The 9968-nt window shown below is 58.1% G+C and overlaps 1 protein-coding gene across 1 annotated transcript; it reads left to right on the top strand.

The window, feature by feature from the left end:
• The first annotated feature begins 4700 nt into the window (after window positions 1–4700).
• On the top strand, window positions 4701–9542 carry TRIM47 (tripartite motif containing 47). Its single transcript, XM_017535797.2, has 6 exons — window positions 4701–5423; window positions 6396–6491; window positions 6769–6999; window positions 7165–7363; window positions 8219–8293; window positions 8581–9542. The coding sequence occupies exons 1-6, from the start codon at window positions 4749–4751 to the stop codon at window positions 9219–9221; spliced, it is 1917 nt and encodes a 638-aa protein (XP_017391286.1). The 5' UTR covers window positions 4701–4748; the 3' UTR covers window positions 9222–9542.
• The last annotated feature ends 426 nt before the right edge of the window (window positions 9543–9968 follow it).

Genomic DNA, 9968 nt, shown 5'->3' with positions numbered 1-9968 from the left:
CTTGAACCCAGGAGATGGAGGTTGTGGTGAGCTGAGATCGCGCCATTGCTTTCCAGCCTGGGCAACGAGAGCGAAACTCCGTCTCAAAAAAAAAAAGTGCTGTAGGTACATGGTTTCATCCCCTTTCAATATCTTTCAGAGACACAAGTATAGCTAGAAATAGCTTTTTACTTATTCTCATCACTGGATTGCTTTTTGCTTTTTTTTTTTTTTTTTGCTTTCACATTTCTGATCTTTTTCCAGTTCCATATAAAGTACTCCCATCAGCATTTATTTTTCTTTTCTTTTTTTTTTTTTTTTTTTTCGGAGACAAGGTCTCAATATGTTGGCCGGGCTGATGTCAAACTCCTGAGCTCAAGTCCTCCTCCCTCAGTTCCCGAAGTCCTGGGATTACAGGTGTGAGCCACCATGCCCAGCCACTTGTTTTTGTTTGCTAGTTTTCCTTTTTTTCCCAAGCAGTACTATAGCCAGCCAGAGTCAGATGTGAGATTTATAATTATTCAAGCTGCAACCCCTTGAGCTTAAATTCTACGTCCTCCGCAGGACTAGTTATGTGACCTCTGGCAAGATATGGAAACTGTTGGAATTCCAGTTGCCATCCTTTAGGACATGGTCCTTGGACGGACAGAATGAGGGCAGGTGTGAATATGCTAAGTTTAGTGGTGCCAGTTACCTTTGCCCTTGGCTCTGAGACAATTCATTTTGAAGGGAACTAATATATTGGGCAAACAACTTTAAAACTTTGGAAATGGAGGCCAGGGCGGATCATGAGGTCAAGAGATTAAGACCATCCTGGCCAACATGGTGAAACCCCGCCTCTACTAAAAATACAAAAATTAGCCAGGCATGATGGCACATGCACCTGTAGTCCCAGCTACTCGGGAGGCTAAGGCAGGAGAATCGCTTGAACCTGGGGGGTGAAGGTTGCAGTGAGCTGAGATCATGCCATTGCACTCCAGCCTGGGGAAGAGAGTGAGACTCGGTCTCCAAAAAAAAAAAAAAAAAAAAAATTTTTTTGGAAAAGCAAATGAAATAGCAAACTGTCAGCCTGGGCACCATGGCTCACACCTGTAATCCCAACACTTTGGGAGGCTGAGGTGGGCGGATCACCTGAGGTCAGAGGTTTGAGACCAGCCTGGCCAACACGGTGAAACCCCGTCTCTACTAAAAATACAAAATTTAGCTGGGCGTGATGGTGCATGCCTGTAATCCCAGCTACTCGGGAGGCTGAGGCAGGAGAATCGCTTGAACCCGGGAGGTGGAGGTTGCAGTGAGCCAAGATCATGCCACTGTACTCCAGCCTGGGGAACAGAGTAAGACTTGGTCTCAAAAAGAAAAGAAAAGAAATAGCAAGATGCCACCACGCTGACAGACAAACCACATCTCTGTGCCTTCCTCGTGGGGAACAGATCTTTTCAAGCAGGGAGGACAGCAGGTGTGGGTGGGGAGCAGAGGGTTGGCTGGGACCCGACCAGAAAGGCACCCCCTTCCTCCAGAACCAGGCAGGTTTGTGGCCTCAACAAACCCAGGCAAGCTGGTCGCCAAGCCTCAGGGCAGGGTGGCACAGATGCCTGGGCCCCCCAACCACTCCTGGGGCTTAGTAAACAAGGGACGGTCCTGATCAAGTGCTCTTGGTGGAAACCAACGTATGGAACTCATTACCAGCCTTCCTGCCAAATCAGGCACACCCAGGCGGGCTCCCTGCTACTCCCTCTGCCTGGAAGGTCTGTTCCCACCCCAGTCTCTGCCCGCCTGAGTCCTAGCAGTCTGTGAAAGCACAGCTCAAATGCCACTTCCACAGTTCCCCCAGCCTTTCCCATGGAGCCCCCAGGAGCAGATAGCACCCCTCTTTTGGCACTTGGGGTTGCAACAATCTGAATGTGTGTGTACCCTCAGAATTGACATGTTGAAATCCTCACCCCTAAGGTGGTGGTAGGAGGTGTGGTCTTCAGGAGGGTGGAGCCTTATTAAAGGGATGAGTGCCCTTGTCCAAGGGGTCCCAGAGGCTCTCCGGCTGTCCCTTGGCCATGTGAGGACACAGTGGGAAAGCAGCCATCTGCAACCCAGGGAGTGGCCTTCACCGGAACGCTGACTGTGCTGCCGCTGTGATCGTGGACTTCCAGCCTCCAGAACTGTGAGGAATAAATGTATAAGCCACCCAGTCTCTGGTGTTCTGGGACAGTAGCCCAGACACACTAAGACAGGGGTTACTGAGTGCCTGGAGAGCCAGCTGCCTCCCCAAGAGACAGGGTCCCTCCTTTCTTTTCTTTTTTCTTCTTTTATTTTAACACTTTATGTTGAGCTATCTTTTTTTTTTTTTTTTTGAGGGAGAGTCTTGCTCTGTTGCCCAGGCTGCAGCGCAGTGGTGCCATCTCGGCTCACTGTAGTCTTGACCTCTCCAGGGTCAAGTCAAACTGCTGATCCTCCCACCTCAGCCTCCCAAGTAGCTGGGACCACAGGCTACTGCGATGAGCTAATTTTTTTTTTTTTTTTTTGTAGAGACAGAGTCTCCCTACATTGCCCAGGTTGGTCTTGAACTCCTGGACTCAAGTGATTCTCCCACCTTAGTCTCCCCAAGTGCTGGGATTACAGGCATGAGCCCCTGCACCCAGCCTGACTTATCACTGTTGATGTTGACCTTGTTAACCTGGCTGAGCTACTGTGTCAGGTTTCTCAGCTGCTAAGCTTTGGCTCCCTTTGGAAGAGTCACTCTGCACACCCCACAGGAGTGGGAAGTTAAGCTCCTCCTCAGAGTAGCTACAAAAATAATTTGGGGCTTGGCACAGTGGCTCACACCTGAAATCCCAGCACTTTGGGAGGCCGAGGCAGGCGGATCACCTGAGGTCAGCAGTTCCACACCAGCCTGGCCAACAGGGTGAAACCCTCTCTACTAAAAGTACAAAAATTAGTTGAGTGTGGTAGCACGCGCCTGTAATCCCAGCTACTTGGGGGGCTGAGGCGGGAGAATCGCTTGAACCTAGGAGTAGAGGTTGCTGTGAGCTGAGATTGCGCCACTGCACTCCAGCCTGGGCCACAAGAGCAAAGCTCCATCTAAAAAAAAAAAAACAGAAAAAAATTATTTGGAATTCTCAATGTAAAATGTGTCTATTCTCCCCAACTTGTTCATTTATTATTTATTTATATAGGCATGGACCCATAGATGTTTATTTTACACTTTGAGTTATAACCCAGTGCTACTTATTTTGTTGTCATTCTGGTGTTGTGTTTTAACTTAACATTATTGATATAACTCATACAATAAAATGCACCACTTTAAGTGCATAATTAGATGAGATGGTTTTTTTTTTTTTTTTTTGGATGCAGTCTTGCTCGGTTGCCCAGGCTAGAGTGCAGTGGTGTGATCCTGGCTCACTGCAACCTCTGCCTCCTGGGTTCAAGCGATTCTCCTGCCTCAGCCTTCTGTGTAGCTGGGATTACATGCACCTGCCACAGCGCCCAGCTAAATTTTGTATTTTTTAGTAGAGACGGGGTTTCACCATCTTGGCCAGGCTGGTTTTGAACTCCTGACCTCGTGATCCTCTCGCCTTGGCCTCCCAAAGTGCCGAGATTACAGGCGTGAGCCACAGCACCTGGCTAGATGAGGTTTAAATACTTCCAGTTGGGGAACTCTCCCCAGCTCCACCACAGGTGCCCCTGAGTGTCTAGGGACCAGAATTAAATTCCTCAGACAAGGGACTGGGAGAATGACGTCAACTTCCCATTTCAGGTCTAGAAAAGCCCAAGTTCTCCAGCGGGGTAAACAGAGTCGCTAAAGGGGCCGGGCCTCGGTGGCTCACCTGTAATCCCAGTACTTTGGGAGGCCAAGGCGGGTGGATTACCTGAGGTCAGGAGTTCGAGACCAGCCTGGCCAACATGGTGAAACCCCGTCTCTACTAAAAAATACAAAAATTAGCTGGGTGTGGTGGCTGGGCCTGTAGTCCCAGCTATTCAGGAGGCTGAGGCAGGAGAATCGCTTGAACCCGGGAGGTGGAGGTTGCAGTGAGCTGAGATCGTGCCACTGTACTCCAGCCTGGAGACAGAGTGAGAATGCGTCTCGAACAAAACAACCCAAAAATTAGTCGGGTGTGGTGGCGCGGGCCTGTAATTCCAGCTACTTGGGAAGCTGAGGCAGGAGACTCACTTGAACCCAGGAGGCGGAAGATGGAGTGAGTCAAGATTGCGCCACTGCACTCCAGCCTGGGCGACAAGAGGAAAACTCTGTCTCAAAAAAAAAAAAAAAAAAGAATCGCTAAGGGGCAAAAACAGACGCACATCAGCAGTTATTTTTCTCTGCTGTCAGCAGCTCAGGAACTTTGCTAAGGGTGCCAGGGAGGGGTCCAGCGCAGAGGTGCAGGCTTGACACAGCTAGACCGGTCCAGCCCCTGCGGAGCCCTGGCCTGGCCCAGAGAGACCAAGGGGATGGAGGCTCAGCGCTTCCTACTCTTTCCGCTGTGCCCCTCGCGTTCTCCGCCCGCACCCCCTCGGTTTCACAGCCTTTCGGCAGCGCCCTTCCCTGGGACCACGCAGACTCCCCTGGGGGTCGAGCGGGCTCAGAAGCGTCGTCTGGGTGGGGACTGGGAGTCTGCGGACCGGCGGGCGGGCCGGCAGAGCTGGGGGCGGGCCGATCTGGGGGCGGGCGGGGGCTGGAGCCCTGGCCTGAGTCCCAGGGGGCGGTGCCGCGGCGGGAACGGCCCCGGTCCCTCCCAGGCGGGAGCAAAATCGGCGGAGCCCTGAGCGGCCGCGGAGCCATGGACGGCAGCGGGCCCTTCAGCTGCCCCATCTGCCTGGAGCCGCTCCGGGAGCCGGTGACGCTGCCCTGCGGCCACAACTTCTGCCTTACCTGCCTGGGCGCGCTCTGGCCGCATCGTGGCGCCGCTGGCGCCGGCGGACCCGGAGGCGCGGCCCGCTGCCCGCTGTGCCAGGAGCCCTTCCCCGACGGCCTGCAGCTCCGAAAGAACCACACGCTGTCCGAGCTGCTGCAGCTCCGCCAGAGCTCGGGCCCGGGGCCCAGCCCCGGCCCGGCCCCCGCCCCAGCCCTGGAGCCCTCGGCGCCCAGCGCGCCACCCAGCGCCCCCGAGCCGTCGGCTCCCTGCGCGCTGGAGCCGTGGCCGGCCGGCGAAGAGCCCGTGCGCTGCGACGCGTGCCCCGAGGGCGCGGCCCTGCCCGCCGCGCTGTCTTGCCTCTCCTGCCTCGCCTCCTTCTGCCCTGCGCACCTGGGTCCGCACGAGCGCAGCCCTGCGCTCCGCGGACACCGCCTGGTGCCGCCGCTGCGCCGGCTGGAGGAGAGCCTGTGCCCGCGCCACCTGCGGCCGCTCGAGCGCTACTGCCGCGCGGAGCGCGTGTGCGTGTGCGAGACCTGCGCCGCCCAGGAGCACCGGGGTCATGAGCTGGTGCCGCTGGAGCAGGAGCGCGCGCTTCAGGAGGTGGGGCATGGGGACACTCGGGTGGGCCGGGGAGGGTGACGGGGGGGCTGAGGGCCTTGGACCGACCCCCCAACCTTCCTGGGTTGGGTCTTAATTTCCTCCTCCCTAACCCTTCCAGCCTTGACAGTGTCATCCGTTCGTGGTGGTGGAGATGGGAAGGGAGGAAGGAGGGACGTGAGAATGGGACAAGGACACGAAGAGCCGGCAGGGGACCTGAAGCCGGGTCGGGGTCCATGAGAGTGTAGGCGAGAGGGAGGGGGGTTCCGTTTGCTGCTCCCGCAGGGCGCTCGCGCTGGGCTCAGCTCAGATTTGCTCTGGCCTGAAGCAACGGCTTGATGGGTGTGGCGGGCGGCAGAGGGCGGCCGGACACACAGAGCCTCTGTCCAGCTGTTGGGGGAGTGCCTGTGGTGGGAGCATGTGCGCGGCCGCCGCTACCTCCCGCCCCCAGTTTCCTTTGGTCTCCAGCCCGGTCTTGGCGCCTCCGGCCTTGGGATTTTCCGTCTCTCCTGCCTGGAGCAGTGACTCATAAGACCTGGGGGATTTGCCCGGAATCCCCTTTTTTTCAGGCCTGGACTGTGGATGCAGGCTGTATGGGAACAGTGAACCCCAGGACAGCTTAATGTCTCCTTGTGCGGTCACCCCCCACCTAACTCTCTTACTCTGTGCCTCTTCCCTGGGAGGAAGTTCTCAAATTCGTCTGAGCCCACATAGAGACCAGTGACAGCCCTGTGCTGGGCCTCCTGTCAGAGAGGGGAGGCAGACACCCACGCCCCCCAGGCATTCAGGAGAGGCACCAGCCTGGGCTGCAGGCACCTCTGGCATATGATGGGACATGGTGGCCACTCCAGTCCCACCCAATGCACAGATACCGCTCCCTGGTCACCCCCTTCTCTCCCCTGGCAAGGCCCGGGACCCCAGTGCAGGGCTGTGGCCTCTGCCAGACCTCACACTCATGGAGGGTGTTGTCCACAGGCCGAGCAGCCCAAAGTCCTGAGCGCCGTGGAGGACCGCATGGACGAGCTGGGTGCTGGCATTGCACAGTCCAGGCGCACGGTGGCCCTCATCAAGGTCCGACTCCCCTCCCCAGCCTCCATCCCTGTCCTCCCCTGCAGCTGGCATACCCCTGGCAGTGCATGCTCTCAGCACGGAACAATCCACTCCAAACAAGTCATGCCCATACCCACTGAGCACAAGTGTCCCCTGACCTGGCCAGATCCAGGGCAGGCTCAGGCTGGCCCCTCTGTCCCCTCAGGAGGGCCATTGGGAAGCTGGCTCAGGGAAGGAGGGGGCCAAAGTCCAGGACTGTTCTTTGCCCTCACTGCCACCCCACTGTCATCCTGTGCAGAGTGCAGCCGTAGCGGAGCGGGAGAGAGTGAGCCGGCTGTTTGCAGAGGCTGCGGCCACCCTGCAGGGCTTCCAGACCGAGGTGCTGGGCTTCATCGAAGAAGGGGAAGCTGCCATACTGGGTCGCTCCCAGGGCGACCTGCGGCGACAGGAGGAACAGCGCAGCCGCCTGAGCCGAGCCCGCCAGAACCTCAGCCAGGTCCCAGAAGCCGACTCAGTCAGCTTCCTGCAGGTGAGGGCCACTCTGGGGGCCACAGAGGGAATGGAAGCTGCTGGGGCAGGTGGGGTGGAGGGAGGAGGAGGCAGTGGGTGCATGACCTCCTGGCAGAGCTGCCTCCACCCCCAGCAGGGAGGACCCATGGCCAGCAGAGCTTTAATGGGCATTTGTCTGGCACAGGAGCTGCTGGCACTAAGGCTGGCCCTGGAGGAGGGGTGTGGCCCTGGACCTGGCCCCCCAAGGGAGCTCAGCTTCACCAAATCATCCCAAGCTGTCCGTGCAGTGAGAGACGTGCTGGCCATAGCCTGCGCCAGCCAGTGGGAGCAGCTGAGGGGGCCAGGCGGCAATGAGGACGGGCCACAGAAGCTAGACTCGGAAGGTGGGCAACCCCCTCTGATGACTTACCCTCTCCCAGCCTCCTGCACAGGCCCCCAGGCCTGGGGCCCATCCAGAAGTAGAGGAGGACAATTGTGCCTCGCACAGGGAGGGGCCCAAATCCTGCCAGTGGCAGGAGCTGCCACCCTGTGGGGATCAATCAGCCCCTTGGACCACAGTTTAGCGCAGAGTGGGCTTCTGCTAGCTGCAGTGGGGCTGTGGCCCGGGAAGCACGTGGGGCAAGGGGCAGAACACAGGCAGCCGGCATGCGAGTGAGCACAGCGTGCCACGTCTGGGTGGTGCTTGCTCCCTGGTGGCTCTGGACCCTGGGAGGAAGTGAAGGGAGAAGGAATTGCAGTCACAGGTTCAGAGGGGGGCAGTCTAGGGCTGGCCGCAGTGGCTCACGCCTATAATCCCAGCACTTTGGGAGGCCGAGGCAGGTGGATCACTTGAGGTCAGGAGATCCAGACCAGCCTGACCAACATGGTGAAACCCCATTTCTACTAAAAATACAAAAATTAGCCAAGCATGGTGGTGCATGCCTGTAATCCCAGCTACTCAGTAGGCTGAGGCAGGGGAATCGCTTGAATCCCGGAGGCGGAGGTTGCAGTGAGCCGAGAAAGAGCCACTGTACTCCAACCTGGGCAACATAGTGAGACTGTCTCAAAAACAAAACCAGGCCAGGTGCGGTGGCTCACGCCTGTAATCCAAGCACTCTGGAGGCCAAGGCGGGCAGATCACCTGAGATCGGGAGTTCAAGACCAGCCTGACCAACATGGTGAAACCCTGTCTTAAAAAAAAAAAAAAAAATGGGGGGGGGCAGTCTGGGGACATTCTTGCCACCATCTCCTCTCTGCAGCTGATGCTGAGCCTCAGGACCCTGATAGCACCGACCTCGTGGAGAGTGAAGCCTCCAGGGACTACTTCCTCAAGTGTAAGTGGACTCCCGTGCCCCCTCCACTCACACTGGGCCCTCCTAGGGCTGCTGGCTGGTCCCAGACGAGGGTCCCAGCAGGGCCCTGGCACACGGGGGATTAGGATTCCCCTCCCTAGTTTGTGGGGAGAGCTCAGGCAGTTCCTGGGGTGGTCTCTGGCGGGGCTGGGTTGTGCCGGTTGGAAAGCCGGGAGAGGCCGTGTTTTGGGGTGGTGGGCACATGGGGAGGGGCCGGGCCCTCCGAGCCTGGCCTGAGCCCTGCCTCTCTCTTCTGTCCGCGGGATCAGTTGCCTACATTGTGGATTTGGACAGTGACACGGCAGACAAGTTCCTGCAGCTGTTTGGAACCAAAGGTGTCAAGAGGGTGCTGTGTCCCATCAACTACCCCGAGTCGCCCACTCGCTTCACCCATTGTGAGCAGGTGCTGGGCGAGGGCGCCCTGGACCGGGGCACCTACTACTGGGAGGTGGAGATTATAGAGGGCTGGGTCAGCGTGGGGGTCATGGCCGAAGACTTCTCCCCGCAAGAGCCCTACGACCGCGGCCGACTGGGCCGCAACGCCCACTCCTGCTGCCTGCAGTGGAATGGACGCAGCTTCTCCGTCTGGTTTTATGGGCTGGAGGCGCCCCTGCCGCACCCCTTCTCGCCCACGGTCGGGGTCTGCCTGGAATACGCCGACCGTGCCCTGGCCTTCTATGCTGTGCGGGACGGCAAGATGAACCTCCTGCGGAGGCTGAAGGCCTCCCGGCCCCGCCGGGTTGGCGTCCCTGCCTCCCCCATCGACCCCTTCCAGAGCCGCCTGGACAGTCACTTTGCGAGCCTCTTCACACACAGGCTCAAGCCTGCCTTCTTCCTGGAGAGCGTGGACGCGCACCTGCAGATCGGGCCGCTCAAGAAGTCCTGCATATCCGTGCTGAAAAGGAGGTGATGGGGGGCAGGGGCGCCTCCTGCTGCGGCCTCTGCTCCAGGAAGCTGCCTGCTCTGGGCCCTCTCCTTCCTCTGGGGAAGGCACCAGCGTGAGTCCCACACACCCCAGCCTTCTCATTTCTAGAGGCTTCTACTTTTTATACACTCAGCATTCCCCCTCCCAGGCCGGAGGCCCCCCAGACCCTGTTCCTCTGAAGACCTTGCTTCTGGGAAACAGAACTACAGCTGGGACAGCTCCAAGGTACCCTGACCCCTTCTTTTCCAGGTTTCTAGAACAGTGCCTGGCATGTAGTAGGTGCTCAATAAACACTTGTTGAATGAACGACTCCTTTTCCATCCTCTCCACCCAAGGATTCCCGGAACTGCTCTCTTTCCTAACCTGGCTGAGTGGGCAGGCAGAAGAGGGGCCGGAGCCCCTAGTCCCAGGATTCCTGTTGAGAGAGAGCCCTGACCTGGGAGAAGCGGGCTGGAACAGGGTACCTGCCCTTTGGGGCACCCCCACTCCTTTGTTCCCAGCAGGGACAGCCAGAGGCGGCTTCCGCAGCCCTACCGCCATCCTGGCGTGTTTGCTTGGGATGGCCTGACTCGCACCAGCTATTTTCGTCTTGGACGTCCAGCCTTTGACGTCTGGACCTGCCTTTGCTGTTTGTGCCCAGAATTAAATGCAGGCATCACCCCTCCAGGAACAGGGCAGGACCCTTGGTCGTGGGCAAGAGAGTTGAGACCTGGAGCTTCCTTCACGCGCGGC

This window comes from Cebus imitator, unplaced genomic scaffold, assembly GCF_001604975.1.
Source record: "Cebus imitator isolate Cc_AM_T3 unplaced genomic scaffold, Cebus_imitator-1.0 Scaffold93, whole genome shotgun sequence".
NCBI lineage: Eukaryota > Metazoa > Chordata > Mammalia > Primates > Cebidae > Cebus > Cebus imitator.
This window is presented reverse-complemented; position numbering and strand designations above follow the sequence as displayed.

Excerpts from the sequence above, each read along its gene's own strand:
- TRIM47 (XM_017535797.2), top strand. The coding sequence starts at position 4,749 with ATGGACGGCAGCGGGCCCTTCAGCTGCCCCATCTGCCTGGAGCCGCTC. Across the intron at positions 6,492-6,768 it reads GCACGGTGGCCCTCATCAAG|AGTGCAGCCGTAGCGGAGCG; the intron begins GTCCGACTCCCC and ends CATCCTGTGCAG. Across the intron at positions 7,000-7,164 it reads ACTCAGTCAGCTTCCTGCAG|GAGCTGCTGGCACTAAGGCT; the intron begins GTGAGGGCCACT and ends TGTCTGGCACAG.